Source organism: Sorex araneus, chromosome 2 (assembly GCF_027595985.1).
Source record: "Sorex araneus isolate mSorAra2 chromosome 2, mSorAra2.pri, whole genome shotgun sequence".
NCBI classification, from domain to species: Eukaryota; Metazoa; Chordata; class Mammalia; order Eulipotyphla; family Soricidae; genus Sorex; species Sorex araneus.
This window is the reverse complement of record NC_073303.1, coordinates 244373103-244401099: the sequence shown is the minus strand read 5'-3', so window position 1 is coordinate 244401099 and position 27997 is coordinate 244373103. Positions and strand designations below refer to the sequence as shown.

Genomic DNA, 27997 nt, shown 5'->3' with positions numbered 1-27997 from the left:
GGATCAGAATGATCTCTGGACGCTCGGGGCTCCTGGAGGTGCTTCTCCTGGGGTCCAGAGCGGCCTGGACCTGGAAGCCAGGGGGGCTGTGCAGGCGCCCCGAGACTGAACCAGTGAGCGGGTAGGTCCTAGAGGGGATCTGTTGCACGCTGGGGTGGGGGAGGTGGGGGGGCGGGGATGCTGCGTGTCGGGGTCCAGGAGCGGGGCCCGGCGGGGAAGGTGCGGGTGGGTCCTCGGACCCCAGCCCCGGGGCCCCGCGCCCCAGCACCTGCGCGCACGTGTCCTGGCGCGCGCCACACACCTGCGGCCCCCGGCGCCGCGCACCGCCGGCCGCGCGCACGGCCGAGCGCAGCCCCGCGCGCCCCCGCCCCGCGGACGGCGGTGTCGGGCACGCGCCGGCGGGGGCGCGCACGGCGGGCCCGGGAGGCGGCGGCGGCGGCGGCGGCGGCGGCGGCTGGTGTTGGCTCCGGGCGGCCCCCGCGCCGCAGCCCGCGCGGTGTCCGCGGCCGAGCCGCCCAGGTGAGTAGCCGCAGGGGGCCCGGGCGCCCCGCATCCGCCCTCCCTCACCGCCACCACCCCCGCGCGGACCCCCCCATGCGCACCCCTCCCGCGCCAGGCCTCCCCCCGGCAAACTTTGGGGACCACTCCCCACGCCGGGGGGGCTCCGCGCAGCTGGGCGGGGGGCGCCCGGGAGCGGGCAGCCGGGTGGGCGTCTCCCTGCAGACTGGGAGGGACCCCTGGCGGGACGCGTCCCCCTCCAGGGGAAGAGGATGAGGTTCTGTCGGGATGGGGGCGTCGCTGGCATTTCCTGTCCCCGGGAGCCCCGGCTGGTGCCGCCTTGGGGGCGCGCGGAACTGCCAGGGGGAAAAGAAGGTCTGGGGTTCAGGCCAGGACGTCTGTGCCCAGGGGCTGGGTGCAGCTCCGCGTGGCAGGCAGAGCTTTGGGGGTCACAGGGCTGATCCCCAGCAACCCCTGCCCGCCCCGCCCCCCAACACCACCGTGGGCCCCTTTTTTTCAGGCACCAAGAACAGCCAGGCCGGCAGCTCCGTTTGCTGGGGCTGGACCGCTGGGGGGGGCCTGGCTGGGGCGGCCACTGCACCCCATTCAACAAGTTGGGGGAAGGGAAGGCACCCCGCGTGTTGCTTCGCTCTGGGCCCAGGAAGGGGCTCCCTGGAGACCGCCTGTGGCTGAGCTGTTCAGACACAGGCCAGCAGCTCGAGCTGGAGCTGCTGCAGCAGGGGACCGCCAGCCCCCCCACCCCCATTCTGAGGAATCCAAACTTCTGAGTTTGGGGACCTCGCTGAGGTCACGTGCAGAGGGGTCTGGCTTTCGGGGCCCAGCAGAACGGTGGTGAGGCCTGGAGCAACCTGGGAGGGCTGCTTGGAGGAGGAGGTGTGGCAGCTAGAGTGAGTGCGGTGGGTGACAGGGCGCTGGACTCAGGGTCTCTGTGTGAATGAGGTGGGCGGGGAGGGGGGAGGGGGATGCGCACTGGCCTGTGTTATCATTCCCCAGGGGGTGGAGAGCAGGACCCCCGGAGTGACCTCACATGAGGGGGTGGGGGGGATGGATGTCCAGGTGCGGGGGGAGTTGCTGCAGACTTGGGTGCAGGGACATCCCGTTGCCCCTCAGCCCCCGCACTGAGGCTGCTCCCAGCCACCCCCAGCAGGAGCCGGGATCTGCGGGCGCCTGAGTGGGCACAGGGAGCCGATCCGAGGTGCCGCTTCGCATCTTCCCACGGAGCTGTCACTCCAGGGCCCTCCTGAGTCACCAACCTCATCACCAGGTAGAGTTCAGAGAGCCTGGCTGGGGTGGGCCCGGGCCGGGACGCCCACCTGCCTGTCAGAGCCCCCCTGCCCCCCCAATGGGACCCCACCCAGGGCGGCGGGCTCCCCTGTGTGTCAGCTCCGGAACCAGGGCTGGGACACGGACACGCCTCGCAGAGAGACGGGGCGAGCTGTGGGGGGGGCTCCTCGGACCCCGGGTCTCTGCCGAGTCAGCTTCGTGCTGGTAGGAGGGGTGGGGGAGATAGGAGGCATCTGGGTTTGGGTTTTTGTTGGGGGGGCCCACTCCTGGCGGTGCTGAGGCCGTATTCCCGGCTCTACGCTCGGGGATCCCTCCTGATGGTGCTCAGGGGACCCTGTGGGATGCCGGGGATCGAACCCTGGCCAGCCGTGTGCAAGGCCAGCGCCCTCCCCAACGAGCTATCGTTCCGGCTTTAAAAAAAAAAAAAAAGCGTGTGTGGGTCCAGAGACTTCTCTGCTCACTCGCAGCTTCTCTGTCGCCCCTCAGCGCCAACCGGCTGAGAAAATGGGTCGGGAATCCAAACTTCTGATTCCCAAAGGGTGACAGGGCAGACGGAGGCTAATTAGGACTTAATGAGTTGTCACGCCCGAGTGCCCCGGGAGGGTCCAGATCTGGGGCGTAGGAGGTGCGGGTCCTGGCGATGGGGGGCACTGTGTCCCCAAATCTGGCCTCTGGGGGCCGTCGCTGCACACAGCTAGACTCCCCCCCAATACCGGGGTCTGTGCTTGGATGGGGGGGTATGTAGCAGCAGATTCTCCGGCTGACTGCAGGGGTGGGGGGTGGAGGGAGCCTCAGGACAGGGTCCCCAGCATCTGTCCCCCGTGCCCCCTTCCCCCGCACAGGGCTCAACTCTCACCCTGGGGCTGCCGGGGTGGGGGGGATTGGCATCTCCTGGCCTGGCAAGCCAGAGTGGAGGAGGGGGTGCAGAGTGGCTGTGCCCCCCAGTTCTCATTGGACTCCCCCAGGAGTTGGGCTTTTTCTGGGATAGGCCAGGAGCGTATCCGCATCGTAACCGGGGCCGGGACATGGACACGCCTCGCAGAGAGACCGGGCGAGCTGGGGGCGCTCCTCGGACCCCACCAGTCTCATTCTGCCGCCCCCCTTCCCAGGGCTAAGCATTGCAGTGGCGCCCAGAGCCGTAGGACAGTGGGGAGGGTGCTTGCCTTGCTTGTGGCCGACCCGGGTTCAATCTCCGGCACCCCCTAGGGCCCCCCAAGCACGGCCAGGAGTGATCCCTGAGTGCAGAGCCAGGAGGGAGCCTGAGCACCAGCAGGTGGGGGCCTCCAGCCCTAAATAAAGAATAAAAGTAAGGAAATGAGGGGGCTGGAGTGATAGTCCAGCGGAGAGGACGTTTGCCTTGCACATGGCCGACCCGGGTTCGATTTCCAGCGTCCCATAGGGTCCCCCAGCACTGCCAGGAGTAATTCCTGAGTGCAGAGCCAGGAGTAACCCCTGAGCATTGCCGGGTGTTACCCAACACATACACAAACAAAAAATAATGAAAAGAAATCCAACGTCTGTCCTGGGCTCGGGTTCCGCCCAGACCCCTGAGCTCACAGGCTCCGGGGGACCCTCCAGCCTCTAGAGGTGCAGCCTCCCAGGGGTGGGGGGCTTCCTCAGTCCCCCCCAGTGAAGTGCCCACCTCACTTGGGCCCGACCCCTCCCGGTGGGAGGATACTGCCCCCCCAACAGCCCCCCTTCTCCAGGTGGCTCATTAGCATCCTTGGTTCACCCCCCCCAGGGTCCCTCGTGGTCCTGGGGTCCATCAAGTGGGTCCCAGAGCAGCCGTGGCTCTGCCGGTCACAGCCCCCCCGCCGCCTTATGGGTGCTCCCTGAGCACTGCCTGTTCCCTAGGGCTCTTCCGTGGGACCCCCACGCCCAGATGGAACAGCAGGGATCTGTCTGGGGGCTCCAGTACTGACTCCGAAATGAACAGCTGAAGAGGGTGCCCCAGAATGCTCGAGGGAGGGAGAGGGGGAGGAGGAGGAGGAGGATGAGGAGGAGGAGGAGGGAGGGGAGGAGGGAAAGTGGAAGGAGGGAAGAAAGGACAGAGGAAGGTGGAGAAGGGAGAAAGGGTGAGAGGGAGGAGAGGAGAGGAAGGAGGGGAGGAGGGAGGAAGAATCTGAGAAGGAGGGAAAGCAGGGAGGGGGGAGGGAGGGGACTGACCTAGAGCGGACCACCTCGGTGAGGTCCTGTGCAGACTCTTTCCAAGCCCCCTCCGGGCCGACCCCCCACCTCTCACTGGCCACTGGCCACACGCATGCATGCCCTTTGCAGAAAAGGACGCAGCCCCTTAGGTTGGCCCTGGGCAGTCTGCACACGCCACCTTCCTCCAGGCAGGAGACGGGACTTTCCAGGCGGGGGTGACATGGGGCCGCTCACAGGTCCGACCCGTCTTGAACAGCCACTCACGGGTCACACGCCTTGCACCCGAACCTGCAGTGACTCCCCGCGGCTCTCCTTTAAATTTGTTTCATGGGGCCGCCGGAGCAATAGTGCCGACCCGGGTCCGAACCCCGGCACCCTCTAGGGTCCACCGAGCACTGGCAGGAGTGACCATGGAGCACAGAGTCAGGAGTCAGCCCTAAGCATCGCCAGGTGTGCCCCCGCCCCAAGAAGAAAGAACAGTGCCAGGGGTCCTGGCCTTGAGCCCTGCCCTCCAGCGGGGCTCCGGGGTCTGGAGGCCGGCGGGGGGCCGGGGGGGCTGGGGGGAGGTGATCACTGAAGCCCTGAATCCAGCCGGGCCCCTCTCCCTCCGCCCGGACCCCGAGCATCCCCGAATGTGGGGGGGGAGCGGGGGTGTCAGAAGCTCCAGCCCAGCTGCTGGCCGCCCCCCTCCGACTCGCCGTGCCCCTTGCCCGGGAGATGACAGGCGGCTCCTGGGGGCGAGGTCGGCCCAGCAAAGTGGGTCACAGCTGGAGCGGCTCTGCTGGGGTGCGGAGCGCCGGCCGTCTGTTCTCTCATGCCATGGAGTAATTATAGCGTGAGCACTCCCGGGGCAGTCGGGCAGGGCAGCTGGCGCGCGCCCAGAGAGGATGTGTGTCTGCCGGGGGTCACACAGCACGTCCAGAGAGAAGCGTCCCACGGCCTCTCTGCCTCAGCGTCCCCGTAGCCGTCCCCCCTCCGCGTCCCCACCTGCTGGCCATTGAGTCCTTTCTGACTTTGTCCCTGTCCGCGTGGGATGGACCCAGCGGTGCTCTGGGCTTCTGCCTGGCTCTGCTCGCAGGGTGCTCCTGATGGTGCTCAGGGTTGATGGTGCTCAGGGATTGAACTGGGGTCAGCCGCGGGCTGTCAATCTCTCAGGCCCCACCTGGGGGCATTTTTTTTTCCCACTTTTCCTCCAACACACACAGGAGAAGTGGCTTTTTTTTGGGGGGGTCACACCCCGCAATGCTCAGGGGTTACTCCTGGCTCTGCACTCAGGAATGACCCCTGGCGGTGCTCAGGGGACCATATGGGATGCTGGGAATCGAACCCGGGTTGGCCGCGTGCAAGGCAAACGCCCTCCCTGCTGTGCTATCACTCCAGCCCCCAGAAGTGGCATTTTTTTTTTTTGTTCGGCCGGTTGGTTTTGTTTGGGGGCCACAGCCAGCAGTGCTCAGGACTTACTCCTGTCTTTGTGTTCCAGAATCACTTCTAGTGGTGCTCAGGGAACCACACAAGGGGGCCCGGGGATCGAACCTGGGGTGGTCGCATGCAAAGCAAGCGCCCTCCCCACTGTGCTATCGCTCCAGCCCCTGAGAAACGGTATTTATTTATTTATTTACTTATTTTGCTTTTGGGGTCACACCGGCGATGCTCAGGGCTCTGCACTCAGGAATCGCTCTAGGCAGTGCTTGGGGGACCCTATGGGATTCTGGGGATTGAATCCCGGTTGGCCACATGCAAGGCGAACATCCTCCCCGCTGTGCAATCACTCCGGCCCCTGGAAGGGGTATTTATATGACCTCGTGGTTGTTTGTTGGTCTGAGTAAGAGGTTCTCTTTGTCCCTTCCCGTGATGTCCCCTCGCCGATGTCCCCTCCTGTGATGTCCCCTCCCCGATGTCCCCCACGCCTCGGCGACTCTCAGCATGAAGTCCGCGTTTGTTGACTGACTGACAGATAGAATCAGGAAACCAGCATTATCGCATCTCGGAGGGGGGAGCAATGAACGCCGGTTCAGGTGCCACAGAGGCTGTTGCACATTTTTGCTGACAAGCTGTCAGGCTGTCCTCAGCAGCCGAGCGAGCGAGGGGCTGTCGCGGGGCTCAGGAACCGAGCACTGGCCTGCGGGGCCCTGTTCCATTCCCGGCACTGCCAAAGCCAGAATGACAGCAAGGGCGATGAGAGTGACACGGGGGTGTCGGCGCCAGCTGCCTCATCCCGGAACTTTCCCCCCCTCCCCCCCCCCCCCGACATCCCAGCTGGCGGCATGAACCCGGGCGGCTTGTCAGAGCTGCTTCGAGCCTCAGGGCTCCACCTGTCAAGAGGGACGAGGACGAGCAGAACACCCGCACTGTGAGCCTGCGGTGGCATGGAAGAATCCAGGTGGCACCTCGCTCCAAGGCCGGCACAGAGCAAGGCCTGGCAGGCCAGGACCGTAGGGCAGCGGGGCCGGCGCCGGCCTTGCATGCGGCTGACCCAGGTTCCATCCCCGGCATCCCATAGGCCCCCCCACCCCCCGGGCACCGCCAGGAGTGATTGCTGAGGGCAGAGCCGGGAGTAACCCCTGAGCATCCCCGGGTGTGATTCAAAACAACAATGTAACAGTGTGGTGGTGGTGGTGGCGGTGATGGTGGTGGTGGTGATGGCAGCCATGGTGATGGTAATTGTGGTGCTGATGGTGGTAGAAATGCTGATGAGGATGATGGTGGTGATGGTAGCAAGGGTGGTGGTGATGGCAACGTTAATGGCCGTCATGGCGATGTGGTTACCGTGCCACTGATGGTGGTATCAGGTAGTCACGGTGAGATGGTGGTTACGTGCCATTGATGGTGATAGTAGTCATGGTGAGATGGTGGTTATGTGCCACTGATGGTGATATCAGGTCATCATGGTGAGATGGTGGTTACGTGCCGCTGATGGTGATGGTAGTCATGGTGATGGTGATGCCACTGATGGTGAGATAAAGGGGGAGGGTGATGATGAGGACAGTGATGGTGACGTGGATGCCTTTTTAGTTTTTTTGAGGGGGGGCCACACCTGGTGGTGCTCAAGGCTGCTGACTCCTAGTTCTGTGCTCAGGGATCACTCCTGCTGGCCATGCCCAGGGAGCCCTATGGGGTGTCGGGGATGGAGCCCCATTGACCGAGTGCAGGGCAGACGCCTCCCGGTTGTGCTACCTGCTGTGCTATCTCCCCTGTCCCGTGGTGCTCACTGCCTGGAGGCCTGAGAGTTAAGCAAGGTGCTGGATGGCGCCGGGGGGACACGCGGTCTGGGATGGACGGTAGAGATTCTCTGCACAGGGGCACCGGATAGGTGAAGCGCGGGAGAGCACGGGGAAGCTGGACTCGGGCACAACCCACCAGGGCCTGGGGCCAGAACCGGGGTGTATGCTCTGGCGGAAGGGGGAGGCCCAGAGCTGGAGCGGAGGATGGAGGGACAGGGCAGCTGGGGAACCGTTTTTGTTTTTTTTCTTTCTGGGTCACACCCGGGGATGCTCAGAGGTTACTCCTGGTTCTGCACTCAGGAATTAATCCTGGTGGTGCTTTGGGGACCATAAGGGACGTGGGGAATCACAGTGCCCGCAAGACAAACACACACACCCTCCCAGCCTTGGAGCCGTATAGCAACTTTGTTTCATTTTCTGTGTCAGTTTCACTGTCTCCAGGAAGTGCTGCTGGGCTCTGCCTGGCTAGTGTTTTTGGGGCGCTGAGAGGTCCCACCCCTTTATTTCCTCCTCCTCCACCACAAGCAGGTTGATCTCCAAGCAGACCACCTTGGTTCTTCCTGGCCAGGGGAGGCATGAACACTGAGCGATGCAGCCCAGGGCAGCGGGCCGGCCTGGGCACAGGGCCTGGCCATGGGGTCCCAGCTGGACTGGGCTGTGCTGGTTGTGGGGGGCCTGCTGGCCCCTCTGGAGACCCAACTTCTCCCTAGCTGCCTCAGGTCATCACTCTGCGGAAGAATGACCTAGAAAAAACGGGGGGTAAGGGATCTGGGGCTGGAGCAATGGCAAAGCGGGTAGAGCGTTTGCCTTGCACGAAGCTGACCTGGGTTCGATTCCCAGCATCCCATATGGTCCCCCAGCACCGCCTGGAGTGATTCCTAAGTGCAGAGCCAGGAGTAACCTCTGTGCATCAGACGGGTGTGACCCAAAAAGCAAAAAAAAAAAAAAAATGTAATACAAGAAACACAACCGAGACCCTGATACCTACAAGCTGGAACCCCTGAGCATCACCAGGTGTGACCTAAAAAGAAAAAAAAACTGGGGGGCTGGAGAGGTCACGCAGCAGGGCTGGCCTGGCACATGCCCAGGACTGATCCCCGGCATCCCCTAGGGTCCCCCAAGCACTGCCAGGAGTGATCCCTGAGAGCAGAGCCAGGAGGGACCCTGTGCATCACCAGGTATGACCCCAAAAGTAAAAAAGACACGAAAAACTTCCTCTAGAAGAATGACCCGGCAGGGCTCACCTCCCCGGCCGTGTCCAGGTGGGGTGTGTTGGCAGCTGGTCCCCCACCTGTCTGCCCCCCTTACCATGCTGCCCAGCTGGGACAGACCCCAGGGGTGCCTGGAATCAAGGCGTCCCTTGGGTTTGAGCTGCCCCCAACCCCATCATGCCACTCACCCGGGTACCTCTGGGTGGGGTGACCAGTACCAGGACGGGGCAGGGAACCTGGGGATTCCTGTGTCCATCCAACCATCCAACCTTGAGTCCACTTCGGCATCTTGTTGCATTTGATTGAAAAAAAAATTTTTCTTTTTCCTTTTTGGGTCACACCCAGCGATGCACAGAAGTTACTCCTGGCTCTGCACTCAGGAATTACTCCTGGTGGTGCTCGGGGGACCCAGCGGGATCCTGGGAATCGAACCCAGGTCAGCTGCGTGCAAGGCAAACGCCCTCCCCGCTGTGCTATCGCTCCAGCCCCTAGCATTTGGTTCTGAAGGGGTGAGCGAGGCTCACATAGTCTGTCAACTTTGGATTTCTTTTTTGTTTTGTTTTGGTTTGGTTTTCGGGCCTCCCCAGCGGTGCTCAGGGCTGACTCCCGGCTCTGCACTCAGGGATCACTCCTGGGGGGGTTTGGGAGACCCCATGGGATGTGCCGGGGATGAATCTGGGGGCGAGGGGGCATGCAAGGCCAGTGCACTTCCTGTTCTGGCCCTGCTTGGACTATATTTTTAAACATCCCAGAATGCTAATTCCAGAACATTCCATGGCCCATCAGCCGTCTCCCCTCCCCCACATCTTTCCTGTCTGTTCTGGACATTTGCAACCCCCAGGATTACGAAACACCCCCTGGTGCGGGGGAGGGGGCACCTTTGGCGGTCTAATTCTCTCCCTGAGCCTCTTGGATTCCAGGGGTGCCCACGTGACATGGGTCTCGAAAACCGGCTCTGCGGGGCTGGAGCGATAGCCCAGCAGGTAGGGCATTTGCCTTGCACGCGGCCAACCCGGGTTCGATTCCCAGCATCCCATATGGCCCCCTGAACACTGCCAGGAATAATTCCTGAGTGCAGAGCCAGGAGTAACCCCTGTGCATCACCGGGTGTGACCAAAGAGCAAAAAAAAAAAAAGAAAAGGAAAACTGTCTCCCCTTCACACCCAAGTGGTCTCTTCCTTAAACAGTGTGGGGACACCCAGGCCATGCCCCTTCCTTCGAATTAACCCAGTACTGCCTGAGAGTTTCTTTGTGGGGCCGGGGGAATAGAAAGGTTTATTGGAAAGTAGAAGGGAAAGTGGGGCCGGAGCGCTGGGACAGCGGGGAGGGCGTTTGCCTTGCACGCGGCGACCCAGGTTTGATTCCCGGAATCCCCACAGGGTCCCCCAAGCACTGCCAGGAGTGATCCCTGAGTGCAGAGCCAGGAGTCAGCCCTGAGAGCCGCGGGGAAACCAAAAACCTGTCCCCGGTGGAGGAGGAACTTAGTGGAGGACGATGTTCTTAGCCTGAGAGTTTTGGAGGGTTTTATTGAGGGGAGGCAGGTACACGGTGCACGGAAAACGGTTCTCGGTAGGCTGGGGGCTGCAGTCAGGGGGCTACACCCTCCTGGTGAGGCCAGTTCAGTGCTGGGTTGGTTTCTGCTGGCATCTGTAGGGGAGAGAGTGAGGTTTCAGAATCAAGTACAGGGCTCCCACCCCCACCCATCCCTTCTAAGCATCTGTCCTTGAAAATTTTTATTTTCTAAATTTTATTTTATTTATTTATTTGCTTTTTGGGTCACACCTGGCGATGCACAGGGGTTACTGCTGGCTCTGCACTCAGGAATGACTCCTGGTGGTGCTCAGGGGACCCTATGGGATGCTGGGAATCGAACCCGGGTCGGCCGTGTGCAAGGCAAATGCCCTCCCCGCTGTACTATCGCTCCAGCCCCTATTTTCTAAATTTAAAAACATTGAATCTGGGGTTGGAGCGATAGCACAGAGGGTAGGGCGTTTGCCTTGCAGTGACCGACCTGGGTTCAATCCCCGGCATCCCATAGGGTTCCCCAGCACCGCAGTTACAAAGTTGTTCATGATCGGGTTTCAGTCATTCAGTGTTCCAACACCCTCCCTTCACCAGTGTACTACATTCCCTGTCACAAATGTCCTCAGTTTCCCTGCCCCCAGAACCACTAGGAGTTTATTTGGTTGTTGGTTACTGGGTCACATCCAGCAGTGTTCAGGGCTGACTCCTGGCTCTGTGCTCAGTGATTACTCCCAGCGGAGCTCCGGGGAATCCTATGGGGTTGCGGGTATCAAACCCGGGTCCACGGTGGACAGAGCCAACGCCCTCCCCTCTGCCAGCAGACTCGAAGGTAGTCGTGCGGCCCACTCGGTTCTCTTGGGGTTTTGGGTTTTTGAGTCACACCCCGCGTTGCTCAGGGGCGGCGCCTGGCTCAGCGCTCAGGGATCATTCCTGGAGACGCTGGGGTGTCTCTACGGGATGCCGGGACTGGCACCCGGGTGGGCCGAGCGCCCTCCCCGCTGTCCTATGGCTCCGGGGCGCCCCCCACTCAGTTCTCCTGCAGGGACGGGGTGGAGGGGGGGGGAAACTGGGCGGCCGGTTCCCGGAGCTAACGCTGCCCCGCCCCCTCGCCCCTAGGTGCCCACGAGGATGGTGGCGCGGCCCTAGGCCCACGCTCCGCACCATGACCCGCTGGCTCAGCCTACTGAGCTTCCAGCTCCTCCTGCTGCCCGCGGCCGCGGCCCCGGCGCCCGGCTGCCCGGCCCGGTGCGAGTGCAGCGCCCCGGCGCGCGCCGTGGTGACCTGCGCGCGGCGCCGCCTGACGGCCGTGCCCGACGGCATCCCCGCCGACACGCGCGTGCTGGAGCTCAGCCGCAACCGCATCCGCTGCCTCAACCCGGGCGACCTGGCGGCGCTGCCGGGCCTGGAGGAGCTGGACCTGAGCGAGAACGTCATCGCGCACGTGGAGCCGGGCGCCTTCGCCAACCTGCCGCGGCTGCGCGTGCTGCGCCTCCGGGGCAACCTCCTGAAGCTCATCCCGCCGGGCGTGTTCACGCGCCTGGACAACCTCACGCTGCTGGACCTGAGCCAGAACAAGCTGGTCATCCTGCTGGACTACGCCTTCCAGGACCTGCGCAGCCTGCGGCGCCTGGAGGTGGGCGACAATGACCTGGTGTTCATCTCGCGCCGCGCCTTCGCGGGGCTGCTGGCCCTGCGCGAGCTGACGCTGGAGCGCTGCAACCTCACGGCGCTGTCGGCCGAGTCGCTGGGCCACCTGCGCGGCCTGGGCGCGCTGCGCCTGCGCCACCTGGCCATCGCCGCGCTGGACGAGGAGAACTTCCGCCGGCTGCCGGCGCTGCGGCACCTGGAGATCGACCACTGGCCGCTGCTGGAGGAGCTGGGCGCGGGCAGCCTGCAGGGGCTCAACCTGACCTCGCTGTCCGTCACGCACACCAACATCACGGCCGTGCCGGCCGCCGCGCTGCGCCACCAGGCGCACCTCACCTGCCTCAACCTCTCGCACAACCCCATCAGCACCGTGCCCCGCGGCTCGTTCCGCGACCTGGTGCGTCTGCGCGAGCTGCACCTGGCCGGCGCGCTGCTGGCCGTGGTGGAGCCGCAGGCCTTCCTGGGGCTGCGGCAGATCCGCCTGCTCAACCTGTCGGACAACCTGCTGTCCACGCTGGAGGAGAGCACGTTCCACTCGGTGAACACGCTGGAGACGCTGCGCATGGACGGGAACCCGCTGGCGTGCGACTGCCGCCTGCTGTGGATCGTGCAGCGGCGCAAGACCCTCAACTTCGACGGGCGCCTGCCGGCGTGCGCCAGCCCGGCCGAGGTGCGCGGCGACGCCCTGCGCCACCTGCCCGACTCGGCGCTCTTCGAGTACTTCGTGTGCCGCAAGCCCCAGATCCGCGAGCGGCGGCTGCAGCGCGTCACGGCGGCCGCGGGTGAGCCCGTGCGCTTCCAGTGCCGCGCTGACGGCGAGCCGGCGCCCACGGTGGCCTGGGTGACGCCCCAGCACCTCGCCGTCACCGCGGCCAGCGCCGGGCGCGCGCGCGTGCTGCCCGGGGGCACCCTGGAGATCCGCGACGCGCGCCCCCAGGACAGCGGCACCTACACGTGCGTGGCCAGCAACGCGGGCGGCAACGACACCTACTTCGCCACCCTGGCCGTGGAGCCCGAGCCGGCCGCCAACCGGACCCCGGGCGAGGGGCGCAACGAGACGCAGGCGGCCGCGCGCTTCCCGCTGGACCTCACCACCATCCTGGTGTCCACCGCCATGGGCTGCATCACCTTCCTGGGCGTCGTGCTCTTCTGCTTCCTGCTGCTGTTCGTGTGGAGCCGCGGGCGCGGGCAACACAAAAACAACTTCTCCGTCGAGTATTCATTCCGCAAGGTGGACGGGCCCGCGGCCGCCGCGGGCCAGGGCGGCGCGCGCAAGTTCAACATGAAAATGATCTGATGGGTGTTGGGCCCCCTCCCCCCCCAACGCCACCCCAGAGATCTTGCCTTGCACGCGGGAGACCCCGGGTTCGATCCCCGCCATCTCGTTGGGTCCCCTGAGCATCACCGGGAATGATTCCTGAGCGCAGAGCCGGGAGTCAGCCCTGAGCGCCCACGGGTGTGGCCCCCAAAAAAGTTACCAGAACGCGCAGTTGGGGGGCCCTCTAGGCTCCCCGCTCTTCCCCCCGTCACCGGGGCCCCTGGGAACCACCACCTATGCATTCCCCTCCACCCCTTGGGGGACCCTCCCCGCAGGACGCCCCTTTCCCTCCAGACTTGGATTTTTTTCCCCTGCGTTTTTTTCTAAAATTCGACGCGATTTTTCTGCCCCCTCCGTCCCCAAGGCTGGCGCACTGAGCAGGGTGGGGGTGACATGAGGGCCGTGGGAACCCCCAGAGGGAAATAACACCCTGACAGCCACGGTGCCCCTGCCCCACAACACACACAGCTCCCCCTTGAGGGAAGGGCTAGGTTCCCCTGATGGTTGCCCCCCCACTTCGCCTACACCCCCTCCCTGGACCCAGAGCTCACGTGTATCCGCAATGGGGCGCATAAGGGCGAGCTCTCCAAAGGGGGGTGCGCACGGCTCTCTGAGGCCAGCACTGACCACGTGCCCTCTGTGGGGGTGATGCTTGGGGTACCACTAGTGCACCCCCAGACACGGTCACCCCTGACGCACCCAGCTCCGCCCCAGACACAGTCACCCCGGGTCACACTCATGTTGCCCCTGCTCTTAGTCACCCCAACCACCCCCAGAACACTTGGCTCACAGCTGGACAGTCGCCCTGGACACACTTGGCTCACACCCAGGACACACTGGACTCACCCAAACACACTGCTCATACCCGGACACACTGGACTCACACCCGGACAGTCACCCTGGACACACTCGGCTCACACCCGGACACTGGGCTCACACACGGACACTGCTCACACCCGGACACACTCAGCTCACACCCGGACACACTGGACTCACACCTGGACAGTCACCCTGGACACACTCGGCTCACACTCAGACACTGGGCTCACACCCGAACACACTCAGCTGGACACATTGCTCACACCCAGATTCTGCTTATACCCACACTGTTGACACCAGGTCACACTCTGCTCACACCGACACACTCAGCTCACACCCAGATACACTGGATTTACACCAGGAACACTCAGCTCACACCTGGACATACTGGGCTCACACCTGGACACAATTGGCTCATGCAGGGACACAGTTCACACCTGGACATGGGTCACACCCAAACACGCTCAACTCACATCCAGACACACTCAGATCACACCGGAACATACGCAGTTCACACCCGGACACACTTGGCTCTCACCCGGATACACCTGGACTCACACCCAGGACACGCTCAGCTCACACCTAGACATACTAGGCTCACATGTGGACGGACACACTTGGCTCATGCAGGGACACACATAACACCTGGACACACTCGGCTCACACGTGGATATGGGTCACACCCGGACACGCTCAGCTCACACCCAGGTACAGTCGGCTCACACCTGGACACACTTGACTCCCGGTCACACTCGGCTCACACCCAGACACTCGGCTCATTCCCGGGGACACGCCTGGCTCCCGCGCTGCAACCCGGCCCCAGCTCAGGCCTCCCTGGGGTGAGACTGGCCGCGAGGGCCCCGCCCCCACCCGGCTTCCTCCCTCCAGGCCCGCAGGCAGCGGCGCTGTCCACCTCCTCGCCCTCTGCTCCCGTGGCTGCTGGCTACCAGGCCTGTGTGAGCCCCCCTCCACCCGCCCCGGGCCAGCAGCGTGGAGTCTGGAGCCCACCCCAACAGCCCAGCTGGGGTGACCCTTCACCTTGGGCCAGCAGCTGGCCGTCTCGGGGGTGGTCCTGGCGCACGAGGCCCCTTGCCCTCGGGGAGAGAGGAGCAGTGTGCGTGCGGAGAGGTCTCCGGGCGTCCCGCTGTGTGAGTGGAGGGGCGGGGGAGCCCGCGGAGACCGGCGCGCGGGGTGCGGGGAGGGGCGAGGGGGTACGGGGAGCACTGGGTGTGTGCCTCTGTGGGCAGGGGAGGCTGGCAGAGCGCGGGGGTGAGTCCACCATGCTGAGGGGGGGTATCAAGCCCTGTTAGGACACCGGAAGGGACCGATTCTGATCCTGCCTTCCCTGCTGCCCCGTCTCACGCCCTCCCTCCACCTCCTCCACTAAGGCAATGGGGTGGTGGGGGCAGGCCCGGAAGTGATGGGAGAGGGCGAGAAAGGGCTTCACCTCAGCTGGGCGGGGACCCTCACTCAGATTCCTCTGCGGCGGAGGGATCTGAGGTTCCAGCCCCGCTGCACCTGCAGGGGCCAGGTTGTTTTTTTGGGGGGGGGCAACTTGGAGACTCAAGAGATCTTCTAGAGAACAGCCAGCGCTAGGGCTGGTGCCGAGACTCTGGGAGACCCCCCCCAGCCTGGTCCAGCCCCCACAATGTACAGATAGGCCAGTAGAGCCAAATGGTGACCCTCCGACCACAGTTAACCCATAGGGGGTCACCACCTCCAAACCCCCAATTGTGAGGGGATGTGTGCGAGGGCCAAGGGGGGCTCCTGGGGGCCTCCAGACTCTCGCAGAGCTACGCAAGTGTTCCCCCTGACTTCTTCCTCATCTTGCTTGTCACAGCAGCTCCAAGGAGCCCCCCCAAAACATCCAAGTGCCTTCAGCACCTTCCAGAAGAAAGGGGGTGATTCCAAGACCAAGCCCCCTCCCCAGAACGCCAGTATATGTGGAACCCCGCCCTCCAGGACCCCCCCATCACCCACCCACCCCTGTGCCGTCTCATGCCCTCACCACCAGCCCCCCCCACCCTGCCCGACGCTGTATTTGGTTGGAATCCAATAAAATCAGAACTGATTTACTAACAAACTAGAGGTCTTTTTTATTTTCCCCCTAGAGTGAGGGGACTCCCATAAACAGTGCTCAGTGCAGGATGGTTCCATGCTCATTATATAATGGGGTCGTTAGACAATATTCTCAGTGGGGCCGTGTGAGGGGTCACGCCTGGCAGAGCAGAGCACCCTGGGAGGCTGGGAACGGAAGGCACACGGGCTTGGGCCCTTCAGGCTGTCTCCCTGCCTCTCATTCAGTCTTCTTGGGGTAGCGTCGGGCTACCCCAGGCAGTGCTGAGGGCTGAGGGGTGTCTTCTGGGTAAGTTTGGTTTTTGTTTTCATTTGGTCTTTTGGGGCCACCCCAGCAGTGCTCAGGGCTCACTCCTGGCTTGGTGCTCAGGGTTTACTCCGGGTGGGGTTCTGGGGACCCCGTGAGACGCCGGGAATCAAACTTGGGCCAGCCGCACGCGAGGCAAGCATCCTTCCCACTGTCCTGTCGTTCCAGCCCCGGGGTCCTGTGTGGGAAGGGTCACCGTGGTGCCCAGGGACCCATGCATAAAGGGGAATTGAACCCACATCTTCCACAGGGAAAGAGTCTCTCTGACTTTTTTTTTTCTCCGTGTTGGGCGTGAGGGCTTACCCAGTGGTACCCAGGGGCTACTCCTGGCTCAGTGCTCAGGGGTGACTCCTGGTGAGGTTCAGGACCCTTAGAGTAGGCAGGAATGAAGAGGGGTTTGCTGCTGCACACAAGGCAAGCACGCCAGGGTCTTTATTTTTAGTTTATTTTTTTGTTTGAGGGCCACATCCATTGATGCTCAGGGGTTCCTCCTGGCTCTGCACCCAGGAATGACTCCTGGCAGTGCTCGGGGAACCCTTGGGATGCTGGAGATCAAACCCGGGTCAGCCCCAGGAAAGGCAAATGCTGCCCCCTCCCCCGACTCTACCATCACTCTGGCCCCTCACCCCGGGGGTCATTATAAAACATTCTCACGGCAGGTGCCTGAGAGATAGGACAGTGGATAAGGCACCTGGCCTGGGTTCCATCCTCCATCCTCAGCACCACACAAAATTCTCGGAGTCAGGGGCTGGAGCGATAGCACAGTGGAGAGAGCGTTTGCCTTCCATGCGGCCGACCTGGGTTCAATTCCCAGCATCCCATATGGTCACCAAGCATCGCCAGGAGTCATTTCTGAGTGCATGAGCCAGGAGTAACCCCGGAGCATCGCCGGGTGTGACCCAAAAAGCAAAGAAAGGAAAAAAATTCCCCAAGTCTTGCCAGGAGTGATCGATCCAGGAGCAAACCCTGAGCATTGCTGGGTGTGCACCCCTCCCACTTCACCCCCCCATAAAAAAAACCCTGCACTTCTCTTTGAATTCTTCCCCTGATATTTTTTGGGGGGTGGGGGAGGGGGGCTGGCCCACCCAGTGGTGCTCAAGATCTATTTCTGCTCTGCACTCGGGAATTACTCCTAGAGGTGCTCAGGGGAACATACGGGGTGTTGGGATCGAACCCGGGCCGGCCAGCTGCCGGCAAAGCAAACAAACCCCCTCCCTGCTGGACTAGGCTCAGGCCCTTTTGGGTTTTTGTAGGAAACTGACAAAAGGAGGGTGAATAACAAAGTCACTGCATCTTGATTGTGTAGCTCTGGACTCCTCAGCCTTGGGGGACCCTCTTGGGCCTTCTCCAGCCTTGGGAGGCTCAATCTAGTTCCAGGATGTCCCCCCGCCCCCGCAGATCCTAATGAGCAGTGCCCCTGTCCCCAATCCACCCTCAGCCTTCACCCGCCCGCCCGGCTCGGCTGCGGGCGCCTCCGCCAGGCCAGAAAGGCGCTGGTGCGTGAACACACGTCTGGCATCTTCCCGCTGTGCCTTGTTCCTGGGAACTCTGGATCAGGGACACGCAGAGGGGAGAGGGGCGAAGGGTGGGGGGACAGACACAATGGTGACACCCCTGCCCGTGACGTCATGGCCATTTCTCAGGGACGAGCTGCAGCCCCACTTCTGACACGGCTTGATGTCTGCCAGGAAGCCTGTTCTCTGTGTTGGGGAGTCAGGGGAGCACGGTGGGGAGGACCCGATTTTTTTTTTTAATTTAGGGGGCCACACCCAGCCATGGTCTGGGCTCATTCCTGCCCCTGTATTCAGGCATGATTCCCTGATGGTGCTCAGGGAACCATAGGAGGGGCCGGGGGTCGATGCTGGGTTTTCTGCATGCAAGGGAGGCGCCCTTCTCTGTCCTTCTGTTCCCTGCTGTAGTGGTTCATTTATTGATTGATTGATTGATTTGACTTTTTGGGTCACAGCCGGCGATGCTCAGGGGTTACTCCTGACTCTACACTCAGGAATGACTTCTGGCAGTGCTCAGGATTGAACCCAGGTTGGCTGCATGCAAGGCAAACGCCCTCTCCACTTCTGCTATTTTCCGGCCCCTGCTGTAGCGGTTTAAATTGGGGTTGTGGGGCAATAGATAGCACAGCGGGGGCGGCATTTGCCTTGCGTGTGACCGACCCAGGTTCAATCCCCAGTATCCCACAGGGTCTCCCAAGCACCACCTGGAGTCATTCCTGAGTAAGGAGCCAGGAGTAACCCCTGAGCATCGCTGGGTGTGACCCAGAAAGCAAAAATAAAATTTTTAATAAAATAAAGTAAATAAATTGGGGTCGTGCTTGGTGGTGCGGATCAAACCTGGAGCTTCAGACAATGAAGACAGATGCCTTGATTTTTAAAAATCATTTAAATATTTAATTACCATGAGATACACAGTTACAGAATTGTCCATGATTTGGTTTCAGTCATAAAATGTTCCAACACGGGGCTGGAGCGATAGCACACCGGGTAGGGTGTTGCCTTGCACGTGGCCGACCCGGGTTCAATTCTGAGCATCCCATAGGGTTCCCCAAGCACCAACAGGAGTTAATTCCTGAGTGCAGAGCCAGGAGTAACCCCTGTGCATCGCCAGGTGTGACCCAAAAAGCCAAAAAAAAAAAAAGTTCCAACACTCATACTCATTCCTTCACCAGTCTACATTTCACCTCAAATGTCCCCAGTTTCCCTCCTGCTGCCACCCCCCCGTCTGTCCTAAGTCTGTCTCTATGGCAGGCATTGTCTTTCTCTCTCTCTCTCTCTCTCTCTCTCTCCCTCTCTCTCTCTCTCCCCTCTCTCCCTTTCTCCTATCTTTCCCTCTCTGCCTCTCCATCTCTTTCTCTTTCTCTCCTTTTTTCCCTTCCTCACTTCCTTCCTCTCCATCTCTCTCTCTCTCTCTCTCTCACCTCTCTGTCATTCTCTCTTCTTTTTCTTTCTCTCTTTCTCCCTCTCTTTCTGATGCTCAGGGCTGACTCTTGGCTCTGTGCTCAGGGATCACTCCTGGCAAGGCTTGGGAGAGGCTATGGGGTGCTGGGGATCGAACCCAGGCCCGCTGCATACAGGCAAGCGCCTTAGCTGCTGACCCATTTCCCCGGCCCCCAATCTCCCTCTCCCCCCTCCCCTTCCCCCTGCCCCCTCCATGTTCGTGTTTTGCTGCTGGGTGACCAGGACCTGCTCATAACTTGGTTTTTGTTGCTTGGGGCACACCCAGCAGTACTCAGGACTTACTCCTGGTTCTGGGATCAGGGACCATTCCTGACAGCGTTCAGGGACCCCCTATGGGGGTGCTGGGACTCAAACCCTGGCTGGCAATGAGTAAGTCGAGCACCCTCCCTGCTGTCCTATCTCTCCAGCCCGAGATCATCATATTTTCTTCAGGAGAACTCCAGCCCATGCCCTGCCCTAAGAACACAGCTGCTGGAAGAAGCTATTCTTGATTATCTGCAGCACAGAGAGGGCTAGCGATTTGACCTATGTCACACAGCAAGCCAGATGCTGGGCTCTTGACTAAACAGACACCAGCAACATCTCAAGCCCAGTCTCCCCAACACAATTGAGGGTCCAAGGTGGTGGGGGAATGGGAGATGGCAGACGGAGGCTTCTCAGATGCTCCCACTGGGGGGGAGTGAGGTGGGGAGTGAATATTGGAGGAAGTAAAACAGAAACCACAGAGAAATCTCCAGGGGCTGTTTTCTCTTGACTCATCAGGACTCAGTTCCCTGTCAGCCTTAGTGTCAACCCCCCAGGCCCCAGGGCTGCCCAAAGCCATAAACCCCTCCCCCCTGCACGGGCCTCACTTCCTGTCTTAGTCTCCTCTGTTCCTCATGTCCCAGTGCTGTTCCCTGTCTTTTCTGGTGTTTGGTTTTTGTTTTGTTGTGATAGCACAGCAGGTAGGGCATTTGCCTTGCACGCAGCTGACCCAGGTTCGATTCCTTCGCCCCTCTCGGAGAGCCCGACAAGCTACCGAGAGTATCCCGCCCACCTGGCAGAGCCTGGCAAGCTCCCCTTGGTGTATTCAATATGCCAGAAACAGTAACAACAAGTCTCATAATGGAGATGTTACTGGTGCCCGCTCCAGCAAATCGATGAGCAACAGGGTGACAGTGCTACAGTGCAGTGCTACAGTTGTTGTTATTGTTGTTGTTTGGACCATACCTGGCGAGGCTCAGAGGTTACTCCTGGCTCTGCACTCAGGAATTATTCCTGGAGGTGCTCAGGGGGCCTTATGGGATGCCGGGGATTGAACCCGGGTCCTAGGCATGCAACAAGGCATACACCCTCCCTGCTGTGCTATCACTGTGACCCTGCCACCCTGCACGACAAATGTTCTGCATTTCTTCATTTCTACTGGAGTTGAATTTTCTTTCTGCCTTTCACTTATTAGTTTGTTTTTGGCTTTTGGGGCCACACCCGGTGGTGCTCAGGGAAGACTCCTGGCTCTATGCTCAGGGATCACTGCAGCTGGGGCCCAGGGGACCCTCTGGGGTATTGGGGATGAAACCCAGATCGGCCCAAGTGTACGGGAAGGAAGCACCCTCCCCGCTTGTACTATCTTCTCAGCCCTTAAGATTCTCCAGGATGCAGAGACAGGACCGGGAAGGCACCAGCCTTGCATGTGGCTGACCCGGGTTTGAATCCCGGGTACCCCATAGCACCACCAGGAGGGATCCCTAAGAACAGAGTCAGGTAAGTTTCCGGAGCATCAGGCGTGGCCCAAACACACACACACGCGCGCGCGCGCACACACACACACACACACACACACACACACACAGAAAAAAAGTGGGGACCTCTTTTACTTTGAATGTATGACCACCCCCCCACACCCGGCCCCGTCTTGTTGCAAGGGGCTATTCTGGTGCTGGGGTCTGAAGGTCGGGGTCCATACTGTCCATCCAGGGCCAGGAGCACCCCCTAATCCTGAGTGTTAAGTCCGGGTGGAGAATTGCGCGGTATGTGTCCCCGTGATCCCTGCCCCTCCCCCAGCCCCGACACCCCCACGTTCCTGGGCGCGGTTCCCAGGACCCACGCAAGCCTCATCCGCCTCCAGGCCCCGCGGTCCCCGCGCCTCTTCCTGGGCTCACTGGCGCCCCCTCCTGGCGGGTCCCCAGCGCCAATTATTTTCCAGGCGGTATCAATAGGACCCTGGTGAGGGTGTTCCCCTCGCGTGTGGCCGCCCAGGGTTCAATCCCCGCATCCCACAGGGGCCCCCGCGGAGCCAGCAATAAGCTCTGGGCACGGTGTGGCAAAAATATATATATTTGGGAGGGTGGCGGGGATGTGGTCAGGGTTACTCCTGGCTCTGTGCTCAGGAATTACTCCTGGCGCGGCTCGGGGGTCCATATGGGACGCTGAGGATCGAACCCGGGTTGACCGCGTGCAAGGCAAGCGCCCTCCCCGCTGTACTCCCCAGCCCCCAAATTATTTTTATTTTAATGCAACTTTTTTTTTTTTTTTACCCAGAGATACTCAGGGGCTACTCCTGGCAGTGCAGGGGGACCATATGGGACGCCAGGGCTCGAACCCGGGTCAGCTGCATGCAAGGCAAACGCCCTACCCACTGTACTATCGCTCCAGTCCACCCTCCCCCAATTATTTTTTAATAAATAAGAAAATGTTGGTTTTACATCGAGGCACCTCAAAACCCCAGCACGCTCTGGATTCTACCCCCACCCTCCGCCCCAACCGCCAGCACCCCCAGGTAGGTCTCCCCTAATCTGGCCAAGGGAAGTTAACAATGAACACAGTAGGGCCAGAGTAATAGGACAGCGGGGAGGGCGCCTGCCTGGGTTCAATTCCTGGCATCCCAAGTGGTACCTTGAGCCCCGTCAGGTGTTGACTCCTGAGCACAGAACTAGGAGAGAGCCCTGAGCACCGCGGGTGTGGCCCAAACACCCTGCCTCACTGTCCTCAAATGCTCCAGCCCTTTTTTTTGTACATTGGGCCACACCCGGCGATGCTTAGGGGTTGCTCCTGGCTCTGAGCTCAGGAAACCCCTCTGGGTGCGGGGTTCGAACCCAGGTGCGTGCAAGGCTGGAGCCCTGCCGAGGTGCTGTGCTGGCCCGTCTCTGGCAGTGCCAAATTACCTCCTGCAACGCACCTGCCGTGCAGCAGGGCCGCGCGCCGACACCCCGCCCCCAGCCCCCTCAACCCTCAGGTGACGGGTACCCGTGGTTATACTGAAGCCCTCTGAGCCAGGGTCGTTTCCTGGCCCTGCAGGTGACTCTGGGCGACTCTCCCAGATGCGGCCGGCAGGTGGCGCCACAGCCCCTACCGCTCGGGTCTGGCCCCCCCCCATCCTCGGGGTAGACCAGGCCTGGCAGGGGGTCTCTGGCCAGCCAGTCCTAAGGCTGACCAGCCCAGAACCCCACCCACCTCCGCGGCAAGGCCGAAGCCCGTGCAGCCCCAGGAACTACGGGGGGGGGGGGGGGGGGCGCCCGCCCAAGTGAACACCACTGAGCCGCACGTCTTGAGGTCACTTTATTGGGGTTTCTGAGCGCGGGCAGGGGCGTCCCAAACAGCCTGGACCAGCGGTACGAAAGTAAAATAGAAACTTTTATTCAGAATCAAAGCAAATACTTGAGTGTCACACACACTATTACACGGGAACTAGCGGCTAATCCGGAGCGTTTTATTTGCACAATCACAACATGCGGGCAAACCCGGGTCGGGGCTGGGGCGGAGCCGAGGGTCGGGGCGCGGGGCGGGGAGGGGGTGCGCCCCTACTCCTCCTCCCCCGAGGACTCTCTCTCCATCGTGTAGGCCATGAAGCACGCGTCGGGTCTCTTGGGGACCAGGGGGTGGCCCGGTCTCACGATCTCGAAGCCCAAGAAGCTGAAGGTCCGGAGCAGGGCGGCTTCGGGAGGGAGAGGCGGGCGGTAAGCGGGGCCGACCCCGACCCCGGGACCCCCACCCCACCTCCCCTCCCCTCCGAGGGCGGGGCCCCACCTCGGTCGTCGCGGCTCTTGGGGAAGCAGATGAAGACGTGCTGCACGCGCAGCTGCTCCTCCGCGAACTCCAGCAGCACCGCGAGGCTGGGGGAGGGAGGGGCGTCAGGCGGGGCGGGGTCTCCGGCCGGAACCCGGGCCGGGCGGGCCTCACCTGTCCTTGCTCCCCTCGGGCAGCGGGCCCCCCGGGATCTCGATGTAGAGGCCGCTACCGCTGAGCACGGCCCGCCAGTGGACGGCCCTGGCCTCTGTGAGCCGGGACTGCACGTGCAGGATCCGCGTCGGGCTGCTCGTCCCTTCCTCGGTCACGTCCAGCCGGTGGTCCTGCGGGCGGGGGGCGGGCGGCGGTCAGGGCTGGGGGCGCGGGGGCCGGCGCTCCGAGGGACACACACACACACACACACACACACACACACACACACACGCGCGCGCGCGCCCCCCGCCACTCACCGAGTACAATAAGTTAGCTGGCGGACTGCGATCCCTCTGGCTATTCCCTCGCCCACCTGGGATCTTCGGGGGTGGGTGAGGGGCATCAGGAACGCCACCGAGGCCCCGGACCCGGGTGACTGCAGCAGTTGGGGGACACCCTGGAACTGAAGCGGCGGCGGGTCGGGGGGCGTCCGCGGGGGACCCCCAGACCCGGGGGACCAGGTGCAGGTTCCGGGACCCCTGCCCCCTGCCCCGCAAGCCGGACTCGCGCTTCCCCGCAGGATCCCCCTTTAGCCCATCCCCCTGCGCCCCCGCGGGCCGCTCCGAGCCCGTCACGTGTCCCCCGGGTTGCCCCCCCGCACCCCAATGCCCCAAAACCACCAACTCCCGCGAGAACCCCCCCACTTGCGGTCTCTTAATCTGCTCGGGGACCCCGCCCTCCAGCAGTCCACCCCGGCCCTCCTCGCGGGACTCCCGCGATGCTGCCCCGCCCCCCGCCGGGACCCCCGGGGAGGGGAGAGGATGGCCCCGCCCCCCACGGCGCGAACCCGCCCCCAGCGCCGATTGTGGCCTCGACAAAGGGGAGGAGCTCGCGCTCCGGGGGGCGCCCGAGCCCGGCCGCGCCCCGCCCTCCTCCCCCGCCGCCGCCGCCGCCGCGCCGCTTCTGGAAGCTTCGGCGGGGGCGCGGGGCGGGGCTCACCTCTCGCTGCTGCGACCGCCGCGGCTGTGCAGGCTGAGGAGCGGCATGGTGCGGCTGGCGTGGACGGCGGCGCTGGGTTTATCCCCTTCCTTCTCTCTGGCGAAGCAGTGGCTGTTGAGGATGCGCTGCAGGGAGGATTTCACCATCCGGCCGCTGGGGTCCGAAACCAGCAAAACCTCCGCTGCGCCTCTCCGCGCCGCCGCCGCTGCTCGCCGTCCGCAAAATGGCGCCGCCGCCGCCGCCCGCCTTTATAGGCGCCACGCCCGGGCCCCGCCCCTCACGCCGCCCGGCGCCACGGGGCGGGGCCGTGGGGGCCGCCGGGAAAAAGGGCGCCGCGCGCCCGCCCTTCGCGGCGTCCGATTGGCGGCCGCGGAGGGGGCGGGGCCGGGCGCGCGCCGCCCATTGGGCAATATGCGGCTTCCGCGGGGCGGGGCCCTGGAGGGGCGGGGCCGCCGCGGTGCTGGGAACGCGCCGCGCTCGCCCCGCCCCGTCCCGCCCCCACCGCCGGGCCGTGGGGGGCGGGGGTGTCGGGACCGATCGATTTTGTTGCGGGGGGGTGGTCTCTGGGGGACCCCCTGCTTTGCATGCGTCTTCTCGCTATCTCCAGTGTCCCTTCCCCCGGCGGGCCTCTGTCTCCTTGGCGGCGTGGGCCCCGGAGGGCCCCGGATACTCGGGGTTGCGGGGGTCCCCAGCGGCCCCCTTCCTATCGGAGACCCTCATTTTCGGCCAGAGCCCGTGGAGACGGGGGTTCTGGAGTCGGGGGGTGTTCTCCGTTGGTTTCAAAAACCACCGTAACGAGGAACTGGGGAGCCGGTGGCAAAGAAAGCACGTGAATGGAACGAAATGTTGTTGTTTACGTGGTGAAACGGTGATGGGAGGCTCCAGTTCAAAGGCCCGGATTGACTGGCACGAAAACAAACGAGAAGAGGAGACTTTCCCCTGCTGGGGCCTGGAAGGAGATTTTAGGACAGATCCCAGTCTGCATTCGTCAAGAAAAAAAACAGGGTCCTTCGCGGGTCCTAGTCTGGGTAGTGTGGGGGGGTGGTTTGATTTTTTTTTTATAGTGGTTTTTTTCTTTTCAAAACTTTCAGTTTTCTTGCATTTATTTTGGAGCCACACCCGGCAGTGCTCAGGGCTTACTCCTGACTTTGTGCACAGGGTTCACTCTTGGCTGCACTCAGGGATCAATCCTGGTCCTGTGCTCAGGGCTAACTCCCGGCTCTGTGCTCAGGAATCAATCCTGGCTGTGTGCTCCGACTGGCTCCAGACTCTGTGCTCAGAGATCACTCCTGGTGGGACTTTTTCACACTTGGCTCACTTTGTGATCTCTCCAGCCCAACTTTAAGGTTTAGGCACAAATCCAGACTCCAAACATTGCCTGGTATCTTTGCCCTGGCAAAGAAAAAAACGAATTTCTACTCCCAGTGTGCTGGAGTCCATTCCTGCTGGTCCCACAGATGAACGGCTCAGAGAAGCCGGAGAGACAGTAGCAGGTCGTGTGTCATTGGCCTCCTGCATCCTACCTGGGTTTGATCACCCACATCCCATAGGGTCCTCCCAGCACCACCAAGCGCTGAATGTGGCTCCCCACAACAAAAATTAATAAAAATAAATAAGGGGCTAGAGCAATAGCACAGCAGGTAGGGCGTTTGCCTTGCACGTGGCCGGCCGGGGTTTGATTCCCCGCATCCCATATGATCCCCTGAGCACTGCCAGGGGTGATTCCTGAGTTCAGAGCCAGGAGTGACTGAACTCAGGACTCACCCCTGTGCATCATGGGCTGTGACAAAAAAAAAAAAAAGCGCAAAATAAAATAAAAATAAATAGGATGAACCTCAGAACAATGAATGTGTCTGTGGATTATCTCTGTGGCCATACACTACTTCTTACTAATTTACTTAGTAGTAATTTACTTAGAAGTATTTTTGTGTATTTTTGAGTCACACCCAGCAATGCCCAGGGATTTCTACTGGCTCTGCTCTCAGGAGGCCACTCAGGGATCACTCTTGGTGGTGCTCTGGGGACCCTATGTGATGGCAGGGATCAAACCTGGGTTGGCCATGTGCAAGGCAAGCGCCATACCTACCGCGTGCACTAACTCTTCAGCCCCACGTATCACTGTATCACTGTCATCCTGATATTCATCAATTTACTCGAGTGGGCGCCAGTAATGCCTCCATTTGTCCCAGCCCTGAGGTTTTATTTTATTTCATTTATTTATTTATTTATTTGTTTGTTTTTTTGGGTCACACCCGGTGATGCACAGGGGTTACTCCTGGCTCATGCACTCAGGAATGACTCCTGGCGGTGCTCAGGGGACCCTATGGGATGCTGGAAATTGAACCTGGGTCGGCCACGTGCAAGGCAAATGCCCTACACACTGTGCTATGGCTCCAGCCCCCAGCCCTGAGATTTTAGCATCTTCTACTTACTCATCTTTCCTAACGCTGGCTGCCGTATTGGAGGCTCTTTCAGGGTCAGGGGAATGAGCCCCGTTACTGTTAACTGTTTTTGGTATATCGGACACGCCACGGGGAGCTTGCCAGGCTCCGCCCCATGTAGGAGTACATTTTTAAAGTTTAATTACAGCTTATATCTCCTCAAATGCAGATAACGCGTGATCCTCTCTAAAATCCCATGAAAAACAACAAAAGGATCAGGGAGGGCCTATGATATGGGACAGTGGGGAAGGCACTTGCACACCACCAACAGGATTTCCAGGTCCAGTCCCTGGCACCCCCGAGGGTCCTCCAAGCCTTGCCAAGAAGGATCCTGAGCACAGAGCCAGGAGTCAGCCCTGAGCACTACCAGGTGTGGCCCAATCCCCCTACATACACCAAAAAAAAAAAAAGGTCGGGGGGCGGGAAGTGGAGTGGTAAGACATCTGGTAAGGTACTTCCCTTGTGCTTGGCCAACTTGGGTTCGATCCTTAGCGCTGCATAAGGTTCCCAAGCCCGCCAGGAGGAGTGACCCCTGATCACAGAGCCAGAGGCAAGCCCTGAGCACACTGCTGAGTGTGGGCTAGCCATCACCAATTAAAAATAATAATAATAAAGGGGCTGGAGCGATAGCACAGTGGGTAGGGCGTTTGCCTTGCACACGGCCGACCCGGGTTTGATTCCCAGCCCCCACAAAAATAAAAAATTAAAAAAAAAAAAGTTTGCAAATCAAAGAGACAACCAAAAACTTTCTTTTCTTTTCTTTTTCTCTTTTTTTTTTGTTTTGCTTTTTGGGTCACACCGGCGATGCACAGGGGTTACTCCTGGCTCTGCACTCAGGAATCACCCTGGCGATGCTCAGTGGACCCTATGGGATGCTGGGAATCAAACCCGAGTCGGCTGCATGCAAGGCAAACGCCCTCCCCGCTGTGCTATCGCTCCAGCCCTCTTTTCTTTTTTTGGCCCTGAGGTGGTGCTCAGGGCTGACCTCCTGGCTCTGCACACAGGGGTCACTTCCAGTGGGGCTCGGGGAGCCTTGGGGTGCCAGGGACCAAACCGCAGGTTGGCTGCTTGCAAGACAAGTGCGTTAGCCCCTGGCCTCTCTCTCCAGGCTGTGAGCTGCCAAAGAAATTTTCCCCAGCGAAGGTAAATGAGTGCCTTTCCTTAGCGACGTGGCTGATGGCTATCTATAGGAGCACGTGGCTTGGTTTTTGTTTTGTTTGGGGGCCATACACGGCGGTGTTCTGGGGTTACTCTTGGCAGACTCAAAGGACCATATGAGGTGCTGGGGGCAGAGCTTGGGTCATCTAGACCTATACAGCAGGTAAACCTTACCTGGGCTGGAGCAATGGCGCAGCAGGTAGAGCATTTGCCTTGCAC

At 61.4% G+C, this 27997-nt stretch overlaps 2 protein-coding genes across 4 annotated transcripts; one reads left to right on the top strand and one right to left on the bottom strand.

Annotated features, from left to right (window-relative positions):
- The first annotated feature begins 3 nt into the window (after positions 1-3).
- LINGO3 (leucine rich repeat and Ig domain containing 3) lies at positions 4-15774 on the top strand. Of its 3 annotated transcripts, none has more exons than XM_055127671.1 (2): positions 4-121; positions 11024-15774. In XM_055127671.1, exons 1-2 carry the CDS (start codon positions 9-11, stop codon positions 12849-12851), a joined length of 1941 nt encoding a protein of 646 aa, XP_054983646.1. In that variant the 5' UTR covers positions 4-8; the 3' UTR covers positions 12852-15774. The 3 variants fall into 3 exon arrangements, with proteins under 3 accessions (XP_054983646.1, XP_054983647.1, XP_054983648.1); XM_055127672.1 differs by lacking the exon at positions 4-121 and adding an exon at positions 414-519; XM_055127673.1 differs by lacking the exon at positions 4-121 and adding an exon at positions 1671-1783.
- A 6863-nt stretch (positions 15775-22637) lies between these two features.
- Positions 22638-24424, bottom strand: OAZ1 (ornithine decarboxylase antizyme 1). Its single transcript, XM_055127310.1, is given in 6 exon segments — positions 22638-22956; positions 23049-23134; positions 23202-23371; positions 23498-23584; positions 23586-23643; positions 24180-24424. Coding segments are annotated over 6 exon segments (681 nt in total). The 5' UTR covers positions 24326-24424; the 3' UTR covers positions 22638-22822.
- Between the last annotated feature and the right edge of the window lie 3573 nt (positions 24425-27997).

Bases quoted from the DNA above. Each gene is read 5' to 3' on its own strand.
- LINGO3 (XM_055127671.1), top strand. From the start codon at position 9: ATGATCTCTGGACGCTCGGGGCTCCTGGAGGTGCTTCTCCTGGGGTCC. The intron at 122-11,023 runs GTAGGTCCTAGA...CCTCGCCCCTAG, and splicing joins GAGACTGAACCAGTGAGCGG to GTGCCCACGAGGATGGTGGC.